This window comes from Anolis sagrei, chromosome 1 (genome assembly GCF_037176765.1).
Source record: "Anolis sagrei isolate rAnoSag1 chromosome 1, rAnoSag1.mat, whole genome shotgun sequence".
Taxonomy (NCBI): domain Eukaryota; kingdom Metazoa; phylum Chordata; class Lepidosauria; order Squamata; family Dactyloidae; genus Anolis; species Anolis sagrei.
This window is the reverse complement of record NC_090021.1, coordinates 105,310,298-105,332,218: the sequence shown is the minus strand read 5'-3', so window position 1 is coordinate 105,332,218 and position 21,921 is coordinate 105,310,298. Positions and strand designations below refer to the sequence as shown.

Sequence of the window (21,921 nt, the reverse complement as noted above, 5' to 3'; positions counted from 1 at the left end):
GAATAACAAATTTCATTCCTATGTCTGCTTCTTGTTTTATAAACAAGATAATTAAGATTAGTTCTGGGAGGGAAAAAAAACAATATCTGAAAGATGAAAGCATTTCTTTTTCAGACTAGAGAAATATAACAGGGATAGATGACAGCCCTGCATTATCTATTCTTCTTAAATATTTGTATGATTTCAATATCTTAGAAGTATGGTTTGATGTTGTTTTTTTCCCTCCTGCTCCACATAATTCATTATTTTGTTCAGCTGACGACCTCTTCTGATATCTGTTACAATTCACATTTTCCAATCCAGACCTCTTATCTCCTCACTGCAGATGCATCAAGGTGAGAAATGGGCTAAAGTAACTCATGAAAAACATCATGCATACCTAGTTCAAAGCTGGTAAAGATGCTGGCTGCAATGTTAAAATAGTGTGTATATATACAAGTGTGTATAGCTTTCTGTAAGCAAAATAAAATTATTATTCCAACACAACACTCTGCGTAGCTTCGTCAGATGCAACCCTTACAGAATTCTAGTCTTGGCAATGCACTTGTCAGCTTATCCAATACAAGTAGCACTTGTCATATGAGTGATGACATTTTATTGTGTTAATTTACTACACGGTATAATTTTTCTTCTTTTCACTAAGCTCTCACCCATCTTGTCCACTGCTCACTTGCCTCTGCTGTTCCAAACTAAAAGCCGATGTTGTGCTGTGACATGACAAGGTGGCAGGTGCTGTTTCGAGACAACTTTCCTAAATAAGTGGGAAGGAGAATTGGGCAGATAGTGGACTACAGAGACAGTGGAAGATTCCATAAAAGCAGGTGAAGTGTGCATATAAAATATTAAACATAAACGTTTACTAACCATGTAACATTCTGACATTACTGTCTTGTGCAATCGTATATACATATAGTTATATTTAATTTAAAATATATGCAAATTTGTCTCATAAATTTATAAGACTCAGGTAAATCAGAATCACACTATGTCACTAAATTGGAAAATAATATGTTCCTGGTTTGAAAGTGTTATTTTCTGTTTAATTGTGCAGTACTTAGTTTGAAAGTAGTTGTTATACTCCAGAAACTCATTTTTGTAGCTTCCACAAACTATGTTGAAGTGGTTGTGACTTGATTAGATATTCATTGAAAAACTATAGCAAAATGTGCTGCAGGGTATCCCACAAAAACAAAGTTTTTGCAGTTTAATAAACTCTTATATGCATGCATACTTTGGATAGCATAGGGTGTTTGTTTTGCTGTGTGTGCCCGTTCAGAAGATTTCGCTTCACTTTCTGTCGCTGTGATACTTGAATTTTGAAAAATGTTGCTTCTTGTGAATACAAGGATTGGTGATAAAGCTTCAATGGAGGCACCTTTCCCCATAACTCTTCCAGGAGTGAATGTCCTCTCCTAAGGGCAGATTTCTCTCACTTCATATTGGCTCACTCCTTTCTTTTAACTATGAGTCATTTGTAAGTTGGATGTTTGGAACTCGGGGGCTGCCTGTACATGGAACGATTAATTCACATTGTGGTGACTAGTGGGTTTCTATTAAAATTAATCAACTGGCAAAAGACTTTAAAACATCATTGAAGTCTAGTAGTGCAATTGTATTCTGTTGATGTTCTTGTCATATAAATATTCTAACTGCAGTTGCTACTGCAGAAGCAGCAACAGTAATATAATCAGTGTAAATGACCACAACAGGACATGATATTAGTATAATTAACTCCATGCTGCATTAAAGCTCACCGAGACCCCTTCCACACAGCTGAATAAAATCCCACATTTTCTGCTTTGAATTGAAATATATGGCAGTGTGGACTCAGATAACCCAGTTAAAAGCAGATATTGTGGGATTTTCTGCCTTGGTATTCTGGATTATATGGCTGTGTGGAAGGGCCCCAAGTGATATGTCAACCATATCACACCCACAATTAAGAATCAACCTTTCTAATTAAACAGTACAAAAATGAATTGTTGAATGTTTTCAAGAAATTTCTGGCATATAGCAACTGTAAAGCAACCCTATCATGGGATTTTCTGGGGCTGAGAGTGTGTGAATCACCCAAGGTCATCCAGTTTGGTTTCCATGAATGAGAACAGAATCAATTGCTGGTTTCCAGAGTCGTCGTCCAAAACTCACACCATTACACCACACAAGTTGGAGCCCCCGGTGGTGCAATGGGTTAAATCCTTGTGCCAGCAGAACTGTTGACCAAAAGGTCGGGATTCAAATCTGGGGAGTGGGGTGAACTCCCATCTGTCAGCTCCAGCTTCTCATGCAGGGAAATGAGAGAAGTCTCCCACAGGATGGTAAACATTTTGGTGTCCCCTGAGCAACATCCTTGCAGATGGACAATTCTCTCACATCAGAAGCTATTTGCAGTTTCTCAAGTCACTCCTGACACAAAAAAAAGTCCCACACTAGTTAGCCATATAAAGCAACTTATTCTTCTACAGTCCAATCTTAGGAACTCTGACACAGAAGTAAATCACATCTTATTCACAGGTCAATGTGCATCTGCCTACTGTCCATGATTTTAACTTCTACCTTACCAAGAACACTATTAGTGTTTTATATTTACACTTATCTATTAGTACTATTACTAATAGTACTAAAAATTACTAATACCGCACAAATATAAACTATTTACTGCAGATAAGTACCAGTGAGAAATATGGAAGACACATTTCCCCCTATTTTTACCTTGTCTTTTCAGCCAAAAGGCTTGAAAACAGCTTTAAGAAAACACCATCTAAAATATTAACAACTGAAAATAATTTGACACCAGAATGTCAAAATGAAAATATTTCACTCATCCCCTGTCATACGCTGTAAGTGTGGCTTCACCTAGTGGGTTGTGGTAATTAAAATACTGTTTCCAAACAATTAAGCAAGGACTATTTACAAAATCTATCCCCCCCCCCTCTTCCCAAGCCTGAAATAACATAAATATCTGTAAACAGTGTAAATACAGCACCTAAAACAGATAATGTGATTCTAGGGTGCATTAATCAGTATAAAATATGCCATAGTTCAACGTATAATACTCACACGCCCTTTTTGGGGTGGCAAAAATCAGCATTTCTGATATTCTTTACATAATAGTCACATCCTTAGTTCACTTGGGTGTGACTATTGTGTAAGGAGGCATGAGCACAGGCAGCTGAGGCTTCATCCCCGGTGCTCCAGGGCTTCTTTCAGCTGGCAACGAAGGCAAACCTCATAGCTGTGGAGGGGAGAGGCGGGCGGACCGAGGTGGAAGAGACCCTTCAGGCCTCCTCCATCTCTAAGATTCTACTAGATTCCATTCAAAACTATAGTAGTAATAGTAGTAATTATTGTTGTTTGATTGTTTGTTTATTTCCCACCTCTTCTTGCGACTCAAGGTGGGGTACAACATATACATGCAGATAGATTTTCTATGAACTAATAACGTGAAATTTGCATGGCTGCTCTACATGTTGCTACATATTTAAGGCTCTCATGATAATAGCATTCTAAAACCAAACTAGTATTGATCCTACTATATGCTAGCCTTATTTCAGAAAAGTAAGGCAACTAGATTCTCCCCCCCTTTGTGGTACTAAAATTTAGGAAGCTTTATTCAGGAGGGCATTTCTTGGGACCCAAACCACTGGCTTCCTTCACCTATTCTTCTTTCTTGCTATATTTTATACCTAGCTGTTAATCTGAAATTCTATGAATGCACGTAAGTAAAAATATAAAATAAAATAAGCCAGTGCCTGATAACAGATGATTCAATTGGCACCATAATAGCTTCATTTTACTTGCTGAAGAATATTTCTCTAACTTAAATTATTCATGATCAAAAAGTACTCCAAAGCAATTGCCCTGTCACCTTCAAACCTCCCTCCAAAGATGTAACTTGCACTGGAACATGTTGTCTCTCTCTCTCTCTCTCTCTCTAGTTTTGCTTAAGAATTAGTCAACAAGATAATGGCACATATTTTACTTGGCCGATTAGAAAGCCACGCTATCTTCCCAGTGAGCTGCATAGGTAATCAACCTTTAAAGGTACTCATCGCATCCGGCATCCCAATTTGTTTTGCACTACTAGAGCAAAGGATTTTTACATTCCTCATTTAAAACATGTCGGGCCAAATCTAACCATTTTTTAAAACAAATATAAACACCATTTCCTTCATGGTTGATTATGCTCTTAAGAGGGAATCATCTTGTTTACAAAGAAAAACATCAACTGTGAACAGCAGTGCAGCCTGAGATCTATAGGTTTGGTTAATTATATTCCTACAAGGAAGCGCATGGAGATGTAGCTCTTAACACCACAGGATTTACAATTGTGAATAATATTTCCACAGTAAATGCTGTACCAAAGCAATCATGGCAGAGCCTGCAAATAAGGCTTTGTGTACATTGTTCTTTGTTTATTGCAATTAAATATATTTGCCCACAACCCAGCATCTAATCTGAACAACAGATAATGCCCAGAATTGTTCCAAAGACAACGGGAAACTCTTGTCATAAAAATAATTAGATTATTTATTGTGTACTGTTAACCAAGCAGGAAGTATGGGGTGAAAGGTAGAGAAGTTTGGATGGGAAGAAAAGAAGAAAGCGGTAGATATGCAGCCTTGGTGTCAAAGGCTGGTGACCGAGTAGAAAAATAAATTAGAATGAGATCCATAATAGGATGGAGTAGGGCTTCTTGATGGCAAATGCCTGCAGATCTGGGAGATGTCCCAAAAGACACAATACTTAATTTCCTGGGTTTAAATCATGAATCAATTATAGCCAAGGTGAGGATTTGCCGCAAATGTATTAATTCTGCTTAATTTTTTCCATTTCAATGATTTCACTAGAAAAATATACAAAAACAAATATGCCTTATTGTTGATCTGCAGCTATCAAAAAGATAGTTTTCTATCAACCAAAGTAATAATTATGAAAAATAAATACATTGATATATTGCAATGCATTGCCTGACTTTTCTTCTACTGCTGTTTTCATATGGCATTATACTTTTAAAAATAAATTATTTTGCAAAAGATGTAACTTAGCTCTAAGGCAACCAAAATAACATTTATGGACAAAAGGCAGGATAAGATGAAATTAGCCTGAAGTTCAGATGTTATATCTATTAAACACTATGCATATAAATGGCATTCTGAAGAAAGTTGACAAACAAAAGGATATCATCATGTTCTAATACAAGTCACTTTGGTTGGAATGCTGCTTCTCCAGTAACTGTTTGTAATTAGAAATGTGAGGGCCTAAAACACCCTAAGGACACTAAATCCCATTTGATATTGAAAGTCTAGGAGGGCTAACTCTGGTTCGTACTTGGATGAGTAATTGCTAACAAAAACCAGGTGCTGTAGACCGTGTTTCAGAAGAAGGAAATGGCAAAACCATCTTTATGCCTTGCCTAAGCAAACCCTATAAAATCCATGAGGTTACCATAAGTTGAAAGTCATATAAACACACAATTAAAAACTCCTCTGCCCATGATGGGACCTGCAGAGAAGGGCCTCCCAGCTGTCCTCAAAGCCTGGGAAGGATCACATGGTGAAAAAGCACTCCTTTAGGTCCTAAGCTGTTTTAGGATCTGAATCAGGCCTGGTAACTAACAAACATAGGAACCATTAGTACTACCCCATATTTGAAGAATCAATACGCACAATTTCAATTATACACAATTTTATTTATTCATCCGAAGGAAAATCATAGGATTCACTATTATCTGTGGTTTCACATATCCACATAAAGTCCAGGAACATAGCCCAGATATATATGGGGTTTGTACTGTGTTTAAAATCAATTACATATAAATATTTTTATTTAAGAAAGGAGACATAATAAAATACACAAATGTTCTTTTTAAATTCATAAAACTAACCAAACTACACAACTATATACTATTCAGTACAACTGAAATACAACTAACCAGTTATTAAAAATGCAATTACACTAGAAATCGTATTAGAAATTTTCTTTAAAAAGGAGCTCCTTAATTAAATCTTGTTTTAACTTCGTTGACTCATTAAAGTTGAACTCCCAATGTTAACTTAATCAATTAATCAGTGAATCAATCAATTAATTACTAAGGCATTTATTTATTGCAGGAATGAGAAACTATACAATGCGAGGAGGCCATAATAGCCCCCTTGACAACATGGAAGGCTGCAGTCCTGTCCCCCTCAAACCTTTTGTTTTTGCCCCTAAATACTCTTAAACACACTATGGAGCTGTGGGAGCCCCTGAGACACAGCTCCGTAGTGGAGCTGAGGAGAGAATGTTTTAACTACTAGAAGTGAGCAGAAATCACTTCTTGGGTGGAATAGTTTTGGATTAAAACCAGAAGAAAACGAGATCAACAAGGCAAACCAACCAGTAAGTTAGTACAATAATCCAGGCATGGCATAACCAAAGCCTGGACAAACGGAAGGGCAGTCTCAATAATCAATATCCTACAGATCCTAGGGATGTTCAAGATGTTCAACTTCTTAAGTACTGAGGCATATTAGTTCCTTGAGCTATTACTCAAATGACTATGTCTACATCACCTGCCTAAATATCTTTGGATCTGCATAGGTGGATGTCACTCCATTAGGGTAAAATTAAAATAATCTTACCATTGACATTATATATTATTTGGGGCATTTCATCTCCTATTCCTCAAGGTTTTTTTTAGAAAATCAACACTATTTTCAAGATATGGGGTTCTTCACCACCCATTTTTTTCACCCAAAAAGATGCAGCTGTCATTTTCAGAAAGTAGATTTGATTTTTTAGATTTGAGTTTAAATTAAAGACATATTTTCTAATTTGTACAAATTGCTAGCGAACACCAATAATTCAGATGCTCTTTGGGCGACTCTAACATTAACTTCTTTGGAACTTCTTTTAAGAAACAGACTGCACCCTCTAAGATAACTGTTGCCAGAATGGCTTAGCATATAACACCTTGTCAATTGCAATTTGACCTGTCTAGCCATGCTAAACTGTGAAAGATAATCCCAATTTGAAGATTGCAAAGATATGGATTGACTGTAGGAACAATATAGTAGATTCAGATCAAGATTTGTTGTCTTTTTCAGTACATGCAAGTTATGAACAAGATAGGTTCTATATATTTGTTCTTAAGTTGAATTTGCATGTAAGTGGGAATAGGTACATTTTTAAAGTTAACTCCAGCTGTGTGTGTGTGTGTGTGTGTGTGTGTAAGCTTTGGATAACATAAGGAAGGATTAACACTCCTGTGGTGCTTATTTGTCTCCCTTTCTGTGCTCCTGTTCAGAAGATTTCACCCAACTTTCTCTACCTGACATTTAACAAAAATGGCTTGTTGTAGAAACAAGGATTGGTGAGAAAGCTTCGGTGGAGACACCTTTTCCCCATGAGAACTAATTCAGAAGTACATTTCCCTCCCAAGGAACAGATTTCTTTCACTTCCTGTTTTCTCACCCCCATTTTTAACTGTGCGTCATTTGCAAGTTGGATGTTTGTAATTCAGGGACTGCCTGTATTGCAGCCTATCTAACAATTACTTGTGGATGCACTGCAGCAATATTTACACACACAACACTTTGAATGTCTATATATAGAGCATCTACTATGATTGCTTCAGTCGTCTTGCTGTTTTATAAACATCAATCATATCCTTAGAGAGTTTCAAACTAACTAGCCTAATTCATAAATGTTTCTTGGAAAGCACTGAATTTGATGTTAATGAAGTTAGAATTGAGTGGAACAGCAAATTAGATTTTCTCAGGCAAAATAACCTGTGGAAAACCGCCCCAGTTCCAATTTCTAAAACATTTTTAGACTAATGATTTAATGATATCTAGGACACTATGACATATTTACAGAAAGAACATTACATTACTTTATCTAGTGGGCCCTTGGTATCCAAATTGTGTCGCTTATATAAAATGACAAAATCAAGATTTGCTTTTGGGATTTTCTTTCTTTTGGGGAGGGGGGACTGTTGCAGTAGAGTGTGTTGAGCAAGCTACAACTGGTAGTAGGAGGGGAAAGAAGGCTGCTCAGGAGCTGTATCAAGAGCAGCAAAGGAAGCGAATTAGGGAGATATTTATGACACCTACAGATTCTGAATCATTTGAAGGTTTCTCAGATTCTGAAATGGAGGAGGAGGGAGATGGGGGCAGAGGCTTGAAACGGGTTACTCGGGAGCAAGAGTCAGATGAAGAGAGAGAAAGGAAGCAGATCCGTGAAATACTTAAAGCTCCAACTGAGGAGGAAGACTTCATGGGGTTCACGGAGAGTGATGGGACTGGGAGTGATGACGGGGAGGAGGATGGGTTAGATTGAACCCGTGTACAAGAGATCAGGGACATATGTACCCAACCCACATCAAGTGAGGAGTTTGAAGGGTTTTCAGGAGACTGGCAACCTGGTAATACATGGGGTGATCTAAGTCTTGACAGACGCTGGAAAAGTTGGAGGGACGGGTGGTGGCGAGCAGCTGTGGAAGCAAAGGCACCTGAGAGTGATGAAGACAGGGTGGAGTCCAGCTCCACCTCTGATGAGGAGTTATAGGATAAAAGTAAGGTATCAAACTATTGGAACTTTGCAGTAGGCAAAGTGTTGTATTGGGCTTGGGACTTTGTTGCTGCCATTACTCTCACCTTGGGTCCTGGGACTGCAGATCGCTGTGTTTCTGTGCTTCTACCGTCTGGAATCCTGTAAGTGCTGACTGCTATCTTCCTGCTGACTTCGGATTGTTTTTGGGATGACGACTTTGCGCTTTGGACTGCTACAGCTTCTTCTGGACATGCCTTGACCTTGGACTGATTCTAGACTGCGTTTTTGCTTGCTCCTACCTTGTTTATTGATGTTTATTGGACTCTGTGTTTTTGAAGCAGTTTGCTGATACTTTTTGTTATCCCAGATTATATTCCAGTATAATCCAGATTATATTTCAAGTTGTGCTTTTGCTTGGCTTTTTGCTACAGACTTTCAGTTTTTGCTAGTAACACTGATTAAGTGTTTCTAAGCTATTTTTGTTACTTTAATACTTTGTTGGACCTTTACCCTTGTGTTTGGCTCTGTTAAGGCTTCTGGTTCACAACAGGGACACTTTCAAGTAATTGATGGTTGAATACGTAAATAATCATTGGACACTGGGAGCCAACTGTATTACATTATATGTTACATTATATATTGTCTTTTGATTTTAGTTTGTTACATAACTACTTTACAAAAATTTGTATGTGGAAAAAATTAAAGGCTTCTTATCCTAGTGGAAGTAGTAATAATATGATACTCATGGGCGAACAATGCTGAATCATAAATTCTGGTAGCAATGGTAATAATGAGGAACCAGTTTCTAGGACAATTAATTGTACCTTTAAAATTTCCTCCTCTTTCTATCTATAAAAACCCTTTTCTTGAAAAAGACAATGGGAAAAAATAGTTGAGTAATTAGTCAGTAAAATGTGCATTTTCAGGAATGTACTGGTTCCAACATAATCTGATAGAAAAATAAAAAGTAAGATCTAGTTTTAAACTAAATAAAAAAAATCCTGTTTGAGAGGCAAATGGGAACCAATTCTCAAAGTTCAAAATTGTTTTTCGGTCTGTAACACAAAACATTAATTTCACTTGCAACAGGATAGGCTGAAATAATCTTTTAAAAAGATGGACATCCTTACATTTTTGGCAGCATATAACACCTCCAGCCTTAACACTGAAGCATACTTTCCATACTGGTGGAGGGGAAAATAATAGATGGACACATTGTACCATCTATCTATCTATGGTACAATGTGGCTAAACTTAATTTATTTCAAAAATTAAGAGTTATTCAAAACTAATTAGGTATTATTCTTTATTGCCTTTTTCCAATGTATTACATACACAGCTGGAGTAAATAGGCGAAAAAACTGGTTGCTAAAATGTCAATCACGGGCTCATTGCAATGATGTCTCTTATTCTTCAGTGGGCAGAACCAGGGAATCAATTTCAGCCCCAAAATGTACACTCACAGACAAGTCCAGGGCATGTTTTGAGGCTAAAATTACAGATTTCGATATGAACCATGGATAAGTAGAGGGCGATTCCACAGAGATAGGAGAGTACCCGTGTCACTTCAGGGAGCTAACCACCTCTGGCCACTGCCACCATTTCCCCAACCAGGCTTTCAAAGAAGCCAGAAGAGGCACCGCAGCAGAGAGAGTAGGGAATGTCAGTGCTATCGCCCAGGATGAACTAAGCCCTCGCCATTATACTCAGAGAAGAGGGTGGCTCCTTTTTTGATAAGAGTTAAGGTACAGTTCTTACACTGACCCAAAGATAAGTCAACTCAGGTTTTTGGACAGACTTTTTTTACTAAATTTTCTAAATGTATACATGAGCATATACATACAGCATACAGCATACATGGAGGGATGGCATTACTATAGTGAGAGGAAGAATTGAATCTATGGAGGAAATCTTAATCTGTGTCTTGTAAAACTAATTCCTGAGGGCTATCAACTTGGATGAACTTGGATATCTTATTACTCCATAAAGAAAGTAGAAAAGTGGTCACGGCGCCAGAGATAGCTCAAAATATTGCCACAACCCTAGTGTTTCTTATATGAGACATGCTGCAGTATAGGTGCACAAAAAGTACAACATGTTCCTTCAACCAAAAGAAAAACCTCTCAAAGAAAAGCAATAGCAAAGACTGGAGGAAAAATGTAAGCAGCAGCTTTTTGACTAAAGAGAGAAAAGGGTAAGGACCTTGAGAAGAAATGAGAAACTCACTCAAATGCTGCTTGCACAGCTGAGAGGGAATGGAGTAGGAAGTTTCAAGGTCTATCCCTTTCAGCTTGGGCAAGAAGGAAAAAAATCCACTTAAAGGGAAAATATAAGTATCAACTCCAGTACTTAAATTTCTAAACAGCACTTTGTATAGGAACAGACCCATACGTATGACTTTACCACAAAAACAAGCATTCAGTTCTGGCTAACCTACCATTCCTTAAAGTGCTGGAACATTTCATAAACTGATACCAATTTTGGTGCATCAAGAAAAGCAGGATTAGGTGTGCAATTCTAATGTGCCATCAAATCTAAGGTGCACCTCGATTTTAGCAATGCAATTTGGCCACATCAGGTGAGTGTTAGTCAAGTAAATATGGTAATTAAAATTGACTATAAGGCTAAAATTCACATAAAACAGTAGGCATTTTCCACATGCATTTATTTAGTGAAAGTATTGTAGTTCATATACTACGTACAAATTTGTAGATTTGCACTAATATAGCATTTGATTTTTCCCAGTCACTCGAAGCTATGTACAAAATCTTTTGTATCTTTCGATAACAAATCCACAATAATTAATTTCTGTTACACCAATCATTGCCATTTTTTTCAGAGAAATAACCTATTTCATTTATTTCTTAATATGAATGAGGTAATCCTGAGTTTTCATTATGCTGACATATACTTTTTTGGTTGACCAGAAAGTAATGTTTCTAATTTTGAAGAGAAAGATAAATGCTAGTTAGCAGATTCTAGCAGATGGACACTTCCAAAGACAATCTACTCTGCTCCGCACAGCAATGCACGATTAAAATCAAATAGTCTATAAAGGCCACAGAAGAGTTAAGATTATCCTATGCAAAATGAATAAAGATAAACTGCCCTAGCTTCAATATCTAAAATTTCTATAGATTTATAACTAATTCTGGTTCAGCAAAAACCAATGTTCGGAGAATTTTGGGTAGGACTACTGCCTTTTAGAACGAAATTGTCTATTTCAAGTAAATGCTGATTAGATAAAAGGCAAAGGTTTCCCCTTAACTTAAAGTCTAGTCATGTCTGACTCTGGGAGGTGGTGTTCATCTCCATTTCTAAGCCAAAGAGCCAGCATTGTCCATAGACACCTCCAAGGTCATGTGGCCCGCATAACTGCATGGAGCGCTGTTACCTTCCCCCCAAAGTGGTACCTATTGATCTACTCACATTTGCATGTTTTCAAACCGATAGGTTGGCAGAAGCGGGAACTCACCCTGTCCAGCGGATTCAAACCGCCAACCTTTCAGTCAGCAAGTTCTGCAGCTTAGTGGTTTAACCCGCTGTTCCACCGCGGCCCCGCTGATTACATAATGAAGATAATTATATAATCCTTGCAACATCTGACATGCTTAAAGGTAAATCATTTCTGCAAAGTGGTGTTTTTTAGATTAGACTAATGTTTGACATCTAAAAATGCACATGCAACATGATATTTAGAGTTCTTGATCAAAGCAAGATCAGTTCTTGGATGGGAGGCTACCAAAAAGTACTAGGTGATGTAGCCTACATTACAGAGAAAAGGAACTGGCAAAATCACTTCTGAGCATTCTTGCCTAATAAAACCCTATTGAATTCATGGGGTCACTACAAACCCTATTGAATTCATGGGGTCACTACAAACCCTATTGAATTCATGGGGTCACTACAAATCAACAGGATTCTGATGTATGGATTCTGATGGACTCTTTTTACTAAAGATGTATGTATTCTGATGGACTCTTTTTACTAAATAGTTTATACTCCAAGGTCAAAAATACAAATATTCACTATCCATTATTCAATTATCGAAATAATTACTACTATAGTTACACACAAATTTATATTCTGCAGATGTTACCTTCAATAAAATATATTGTAGACATATGGGCAGGTTATATTAATGAATATGTCTAGCACACATTCATAGCCTAGGTACTCTTCCCTGTCTTCTTTTTTTCTTTCTTTGTATTTAGACTTCAAAAAATCCAATAAATAAATATTGTGAATGGAAGTAATGTGAACCTTAAAAAAACAAGCCATCAAAGAAGCAGAATTTTCAAACTAGATGATTTAATTGAGAATAAAGATGGTCAGTTGAAGATTTTATTGATTACTCTCAAGTCAATATTTTGAAGTCAATCTCATGTTATCACCTCCCTTGGGCCACATTCTTATGACTTCTATAATTAAGTTAGTAATTCAATTCCTTCCCCCCAAGCACAGGTGACAGTTTTATAGCCAATTTTACGTAGGGACTGAAAGGAATTTGGAATCTGCTCCATGACCAACTTTTCTCAGCCCTTCGATTTTTTCTCAGTAGCACTTTCTTGTCTTCATGTCCTTTCATATCATATTTTCATCTCCTTATCCCTCTCATTTTTAGTTGCCTATTTCATGGGCTCTTTTTCATATGCAGCTTCATCACCCTACTTCCCAAGTACAGCCCTCCCAACAGTATCCTCTTGTGCCTAGGCAGCAAGTGGCATTATGTGTATATCCTACAGCACAGATACGGAAGATGAATGGGAAGAGTTTACATACCCTTCTCCACCAACTCTTGTTATTTTTAGGCGAAAATCCACCGAATTCAGACTGGGTGGCTTCCATTTCAAAATGTCATCACATCGTCCAGGCTTGTATTTCTTAAAGAAAGAATTAAAGGAAACTTATTTGACTCTATAAAAACCAGCATTTGATAATTTGGTTAGTATTTTCAAATGTAACTGTAAGGCCACACCAACTTAACCTACTTTCGTTGGTGTTTTAGCATAAGATAAGAAGTATTAGAACCAATACATGAAAGATGATCATGGGATTATTTGGAGATCAATATGTCCCACACACAGCTGAACTGTGGTTTAGAGGGATGAGAAGCTCTAAGTGAAATGTTAATAGTGGCTCATTTCCCCAAAATCCATGAAAATATGACCAAAATGTGATACGGTTTAACTATAGAATCATAGAATCAATGAGTTGGAAGACACCTTGTGGATCATCCAGTCCAACCGCTGCCAAGAAGCAGGATGTCTATCTCTTTATCCAACAAATTACTGGTTTAATAAATATAACACAACGCAATTTAGAAAAGTGTTGGAATAATGAAATTATTGTTAAAGATAAACTGGCATTACACTACATTAATGCCAATCATATAGCAAATGAAAAGAAATAAATCATTGTTCTGCAATTTCCAAAATTTTGAATAGATGCTGTAAATTTTAAAAAGCAGTCAGAGCATAAAGTACAACCAAAGTCAAACCTACGCACCCACTCCACTAAATTAGAGAGGACTTGTAACAGTGTTTGCAACATTGTTTTGTGAATGTTTTGCTATCTAGAAAAGGCACTATTTCGAGAAGCAGATGGGAAACTGAACCGATATGTTTGGCTGTACCAATCACACGTACAGAAAATTAAAAACCACATTATTGTGGGAAGCAATCAAATATTAACAACTCTGGTTCTAGTAGCAGCTTCTTCAATGATAGCAGCGGTTTTGACTACATTAGCAGGAGCCAAAGCAGCCATCCTCCAATGAGTGGGAATGCTCCTGAACTAGAACACACACCAAGATGCCAGTTGTGATTTGTGAGATTCTCATAGTAAGATAATGGGATGAAAAAGATTCTGGTCCTTCAGAATTATTTACTGTCAAATTCATGGAGCTTTATTAATACCAATCGTACATATTATCTTCTCCATTATATTGTGAGAGATATTAGAAAAACAACAGGATATGAGCATTGAATCTGATCCCCTCTGAAAGGTATCACATGCTTTATAACTAACCTGAAAAACAGGTTATAGATTAAAATTATCTTGTACAAGCTATGTGCATTAGCCCAGATAAATCAATGGGCTCAGACATGCCCAACTGTGCACAGGATCTAGCTACTACTCTAAAGATTGTATCTATTTCTTTTTATTTGTGTTTTCCACTTTCCTGCCCTTTCAGTCCCAGTGGCAGGAAAATATTAACCTGTGGATGGCTAACAGTCTCCGGGCCAATGTAATTTTTATCTTCCAGTTCGCACTTTATTGAGCATGTAAATCGATATATAATGAACATGGGATTCAATAGAATGATCACACATAGCAACTAGAAATTGCTCAGAAGAACTCCTTGAAGAGATCCTCCAAAAGGATCTCTACAAACAAGATGACAAGGTAATAAAATGTCAGAATTAGATGAACGACTTACGGACAAAGGAAAATCCTGACTTATCATATACATAAATAGTTCTGAATTGGCAATTCAAGAAAGAGACATTTGACTCAATGAAAATATTTGTTTTCTCTGCGACGGATTCCAATGGTAGAGGTGTGTGTAAAATAAGGCGAATTCCAGATCTCGTTTTGAAAAGATGTGAAGAAGAGTAATCCAAAGGAATATTTTTCCTACAAGGAGGGATTAAGGTATTTGGGACTTTTTAGTCCCACGCATCTTCATAATGACCAAGAGTGGAAAATAAATCATTATGCTAACAGAGCTTTCAAGCATGGATTAAAGTTATTTTAGACTGTGCTTCTGTAATGGATGCTCTAGGAATAAGCTATGTTGACATTAACTAGAATTACTTTTAGGACTGTGCTGTAAGATACTGGCCATTTCCACATATTCCAGTACTTTAATTCCACAAATTGTTCATTGTGCAAGTATGATAATGTTTTGCACATAACTCTGCATCTTCTCTGTGACTACTACTCTTTCGTTGCTCTGTCTCAATGGTTACCAACCTGTTGTCTATGGACCACCAGTGGTCCCCAAGAACTAAAATATGGTCAGCAGCCTTGCTGTTACTACACCATTGCAATGAGAGTGACTGGTTTTGTGAAACCCTCTTATAGTGATAAAGCAACGGGGATGTCGGGAGGGGAGAAGCTGAATACCCATGAAAGGCATGACAACAAGCTTCCTGACTACTGTTTCTCCTCCTCCTCCCTCCCCTTGAGCGGAGCTATTCCATGTGGTGCCTTGAAGAGGGAGGACCTTGGTGTCTTCATATTTAGGCCTGTTCCTAGGATTATTTGGGGTGCTGATTCAGTAAATTGCAGATTATTAAATATGGTTGTCTGTGGGCAAGCAGATGGCGACTAGCGGATGGCATATGTTCTGTATCAGAAACTAGAGCTGATGTGGTCTATCCAATGCAATTTTATGAATCAGCACCCCAGGTAACCAAACCGAATCTAAAATTGACTAAAAACTTATTTGTAACCTTTTGATACTAATGTTGGAGAGTGGTCTCTTGTCAAAGTGGTCCCCAGTCAAGTGGTCCCTGGTCAAAAAAAGGTTGGAAACCACTGCTCTATCTAGAATCTAGATCCTAGACAGCAGCCAGTATGTTTTGTTTAGTTTTTCACAGATCTGAATTTCACTGGATCTAGCTGTCTCAAAGAACAGAACAAGTTCCATCTGACAAGTTCCATTATATGTATATTGTCCTTGAATATTCATACCACTGTACTCACACTACAATTCAGTAATAATTGCTACTGATGCGCAGATTGAGACAGTACAGGTATATGTTTTAAAATAGCTGGCTTGGCTAAAATCTCATAGGTGATCACAGACAGATAAACTTCATTTTATCCTAGGAAAATAGGAAGAGAAAGAAGGATCTTACTCCTAGAGGTTTAGCTGATGAGTTTAGTTGACCAATGATATCACCTTTAATTGGCTGTGCATATGGTCAGACTTCCACATTTACAAGGGTTAGGCGTGCAGGACCATACAAAAATGAAACAAATGAATATTTTTAGGCCCCCATAACTTAAATCTGCCCACTTTCACCTTTGGAATAAACGAGCTCAAACACCTTCAAGCCCCACCGCAAGGTATGTTCTTGCTTGTTCAAAGGCAGAAACAAATAGCTGGGAATACCACCCAGCTCCAGGTAGCATGACAGCTCCTCCATCTGCCTGGTGGCTGGCAGGCTTCCTCACCTCCAGGCAGCAGGCCAGTCTCCTCTCTCACCTTTGAAACCAAAGAGCAAAAGCACCACAGGCAGAAGGGCTTCGAAGGTGCTTGTGCTGTTTCATTCCAAAGGCAGTAGTGGTCTGGTCTAGAAGAAAAAATCCTATTTTATTCTTAATGGCAAACCCACTGATAAACCTGCAAAAGTCAAGGTTTAACTGTATTGGTGAATACAAGACTTCTGAAACAGGATGAAAATGCATTCTTAAATGATACATATATGTGTTGCAATTATCTTCAAGAAACATTCCCTCTTCTGAAAGAATATTTCTTACCATTTGTAGAGGAAGTTTTTTTGAAGTAGAATTAAAAATATTTCAAGTTTTGCCAGTTAACTTAAGCAGCTTTGGAAGTGACAAAAACATTTAATCCATTAAGTGAACTAAGTTATTAATAAAACGTTGTAGTATACACAAAATATACAATACACAATGTTTGCATGAAAGTACACATAAAATGACTTCTAGGGATATTCACTTGAAAAAAAGTTAATGACAACTCTGAAATGCCCCAATTTGACTTATATTGTATTTGGTTCATTATTTTACTAATTAATTTTATAGACAATAGGATTTCAGGAGACAGAAACTGGAGCTTTTATACCATACACCACAGCTTCAAATAAAGGATGTTCTTGTTGAGCATTGCCACAGTATAGTGTTGAAAAAAGATGGGACATTGGGAAATGTTCGTTCCAGAAAAGGGTTAATTATTGCAGATTTGTGGGAAATGGCCCAAATTTCACAACATGATGTCTTCTTGCACAAATCAACCACCACAAGAATTTTGCACATGTCTACATTTAGGAAATGTAAAAATAACACACACACACACACTAATTGAATCGGTTGCCTGGTCACAACATTTTGATTGCCTAGCTAAGCAAATTTACAAGGTAACTTAATGAGAATATTTTTTAATTGACCTTTCTCCCCAAAATTAACATGAATAACATAATACATGAGATGCAGTATGCAAAGTGGTTTGAGCTTTGGACTGTGTCTCTGGAGAACATTGGACAAACCCTGCTTGGCCGTGGAAGCCCACTGGGTGACCACAGGCAAGTCTCCCAGCTTCAGAGGAACAAAGTAATGTTTTCACAAGTGAAGTAATTACTTTCCCCAAAAGTAATGAAAATATGAACTTCAAAGGTAATGTTCCATGCTATGGTTAAAATGCATGCACACTCCTAATATTCATTTCTGAAAACATGAATGATTTCTAGCCATCCGTTAGAGCAGTGGTTCTCAACCTGTGGGTCTCCAGATGTTTTGGCCTTCAATTCCCAGAAATCCTAGCAGCTGGTAAACCGGCTTTGGTTTCTGGGAGTTGTAGGCCAAAACACCTGGGGACTCACAGGTTGAGAACCACTGCCTTAGAGAAAGTTAGGCTGTTCTCCTCACAGACTTGCTTTGCTTATTCTTCACCATGTCTTATAATAACCATCACGTAGAAAGACTAAATATTGCATTGTGCCCAACAATGCAAGACTTCTCCTAATTTGTTTTCAGATGTAATTAGATTAAACATTTCAGGGGTAAAACTTAACTTTAGGCAGTAAAAGGGAGCAGCACTAGTTGGGCAAAAAACCCCACTATTTCATAATGCTCTTTGCCAACAGGGCACCAACATTTCAAACATTATCTATATTTTTAATAACTTGCCAAAATCTTCCTTCACCTTCCTTACTTTAACTGGTTTCAGCACTTCACAGCTCGGTCTTTATTTTCATCTGATGAATACCATCAGCAATAAATATTCAAAATAATGACTGTAAGGACATAGCTTAAACTGTATTGAAGTATAAAGCAGTTTTCAAGAAAGTTGTTCCGGGAAAACTGAATTTTTAAATCTACTCGCTTAAATGTTACATTTCTGTAGAAGGCAATTACAATCTGAACATGCCAATTGAAAACAACTGTCAGAAAGTCATCAAAATCAGGAGCAGCCAAAACACTCCTATAAAAACAAAAACTATTAACAGTATCCCTACACATATTGACATGCTATTTTAAGTGCACATTTTTGCCATCTGAACTACCCTATTCCTCGGTACTCTACTTTAATGACTTGCAGAAGGTTTCATGTGTTACATGAAAGCAAGTAATTAAAACTTGTTACCTGAATTCTATTACTGAAACATTACACAGTTGACTTATGTCTTATACTATTGAGATTTATAATGTTAAACATTAAATAAATGTATTCATCCTATCTAGTGCACTTTCAAATTTCAGACAAATGGGAGTTTATAAAAGTTTATTAGGACAAGTTGAGCATCCCTCATCTGGAATACCAAAATGCTCCAAAATGCAAAATTGGATGGATGAGATAGTGATAAATTTTGTTTCCTGCACAAAATCTTTATTATATTATATTATCTTCAGGCTACGTGTATGCACAGTATTTATGAAACACAAATGACTTGGATTCTGACATCAAGATATCTCATTATGTACAGATACAGATATGTAAATATATGTATTCCAAAATGTGCGGGGGTGAGAAGTGAAAATCCCAAACATCTCTGGTCCCAAGCATTTCATATAAGAAACATTCAACCTGAACATGTCTGAACCTGTATGTCAGAATAATAATAATAATAATAATAATAATAATAATAATAATAAACAACTTTATTTCTATACCGCCCTATCTCCCCGAGGGGGCTCAGAATTAACTCCTAGGACACATGATTAATTCAGATCATTGATCAAAGCTGTTGGAATTCAGTCACTCTTCCTGTTTATCCCATTGTTCTTCTGCAATTGTACATTGCAGGGGAAATCAGAAGTAGTGAGTAAACTGTGGTTCAAGAAGGTTTGTTTGCCCTTACTGATATTTTCACTGAGAAACATTTCCAAGAAACCCCAGGATCCTCCAGAACATAGTTATGAAATCACTAATTTAATAAGCTTGTTTTTAAGAAAATCAAACTACTGCTGATAGCTGAAGGCTACAAGACTTTACCGATGTGAACTCATTGATATATGTCTTTGTGAAACTCACATCTTTAGTGAGACGGTTTTTGTCAAGGAGTGCACTCCTGTACCCCATTGTTGAAATATAATTGTGTGTAATTAGTTAATTTCCATATGTTCTTTTTAAAAAATATTATAGCCAAATGGCAGCTGAAAGCTTCTGTTCATGCAATGCCCATAATTAAAATGTTCACATTTCGAGACAAAGCAAACCCTAAATGGAAAATAACAAGAACAAGAACAAGCACAACAATAGTAGCTGCTGCAGCAGCTAAATGGACAGAGTCTATGAAATCCGGTGCAAAGGAGTAAGCATTTGCAGCATAATCTACATTTTTCTAACTTAACCTTCTTCATCTCTGATAAGGGCATTTAGGGCTTACAACTCTGTCTATTTCTGACTCTATAGGTACACAGTGTCGTGTGTTTCTCTGGGTTATTTTTTTTAACCAGCTTGCCTGTCACATCTCCCCCTATGAACAATCTTGAAGATTAAGATCTTCTGGGCCCCGCTCTCGGTCCAAGTGACTGGAGGGGATGAGAGACAGGGCCTTCTTAGTGGTGGCCCCTCGGCTCTGGAACTCCCTCCCCATGAAATTAGATCAGCGTCCTCCCTCTTGGCCTTCAGAAAAAACATAAAGACACAGATATGGGACCAAGCCTTCGGGCAGTAAAGTAATGCAGTACAAGAAATGAATAGGACATAAGTACAATTTAAAATAGGAATGGCTTTATATTACGATTCTGAATTTTGTGATCTTAATGCTAAATTCACTGAGCTGCTGAACTTCTTGACTAAAAGATTGCAGGTTTGAATCCAAGGAGTGGTGTGAGCTCCCGCTGTCAGCCCCAGCTTCAGCCAACTTAGCAGTTCAAAAACATGCAAATGAGAGTAGATCAATAGATACTGCTCTGGCAGGAAGATAATGGCACTCCATGCAGTCATGCCACCCATATGATCTTGGAGGTGTATACAAACAATGCCGGCTCTTCAGCTTAGAAATGGAGATGAGCAACAACCCCCAGAGTTGGACATGACTGGACTTAATGTTAGGGAAAAACCTTTACCTTACCCTTAAGATGTTTTTAATTCTAAATTTAATTTTAAATGTCTGTTTGTGTTCTGTGTTCTAATTTTAAGGGAAAAAACCATTAAACATCTTACTGATGCAAAAGCCATCACTACTGCAATTTAAAATTCTACTGTAATCCGCATGAACAAAAGGCTTTAATAGTAAGAAGCAAAAAACTGATGGTATCAAAAGTCCAAACACCAAGCACCTCAGATCTTTATTGCCTCATAGCTTTTAGAAATTACATATGAATTTCCCCAATACCCTAAAAGTCAACTGAACTGGCCAAGAGTCACATCCAACCAACAAACATAACTACCATGCTTCCAAAAAAACAGAGGCTAAAAACATGTTCCCAACTGATAGCTCTCAATTGCCCTTGCATTTAGACTCAAAGTTGGGTTTACATTGGCAGCAAAAGATCAAGCACAAAAATAGCCCTAGCATTTTCTTTCCAGATTAAGGATCAAAGATATATTGATTTACTGAATAACTGCTTACCTCCAAAGATGCTAGAAACATTCTGACTTCTGCAGTGTGTTTCCATACATTTCCATTTATGATATAGTACATTAAAGCTTTATATTTCTTTAAATGGGAAACCTAAATCTGTGACTGGAATACCACACTTGGAACTGAAAATCCCAAGAGCCTAATCAAATTTTGGAGATTTTTTTCCATTATAAAGAACTACTCAGCTGTACACCTAAACTTATGAGAGAAGACTCTCAATCAACAGCAACCTGCCCTAGACTTACCCTCTACTATTTGAAAAGAGTGGGGAAATCACACAGAAGTGAAATTACTTTTTCTTCTTGGTTGAACTGCCACCTTAGCCTTAGACCCCTAGAAAAAAAATATAAAGCTAAACTTTCTGAGCAGCTCCAGCTCATTAGTCCCACTTGGCCGAGTCCCTTTGGCAAAGGGCATTTAGTTGGTACTGGCATACATGAAAAGATATGCACAATTTAAGCAGCAGTGTTCCTTGCTGCTATGTATTTCAAGAGTCTGACTAAATGCTTCTGATCACAAAACTCTCTCCCATAGACCATTACAAATTGCAAACGTACCAGGAGAAATTAGTGCCCCTTTCTCATCCTGTTACGAATCTTAA

At 37.3% G+C, this 21,921-nt stretch overlaps 1 protein-coding gene across 1 annotated transcript in view; it reads right to left on the bottom strand.

Moving 5' to 3' along the window:
* Positions 1 to 21,921, bottom strand: part of RNGTT (RNA guanylyltransferase and 5'-phosphatase) — a 172,133-nt gene that overhangs the window by 18,696 nt on the left and 131,516 nt on the right. Inside the window, exon 13 of the mRNA XM_060753013.2 lies at positions 13,318 to 13,418. Within this exon, the coding sequence (XP_060608996.2) occupies positions 13,318 to 13,418 (101 nt within the window). The remainder of the gene's footprint in view (positions 1 to 13,317; positions 13,419 to 21,921) is intronic.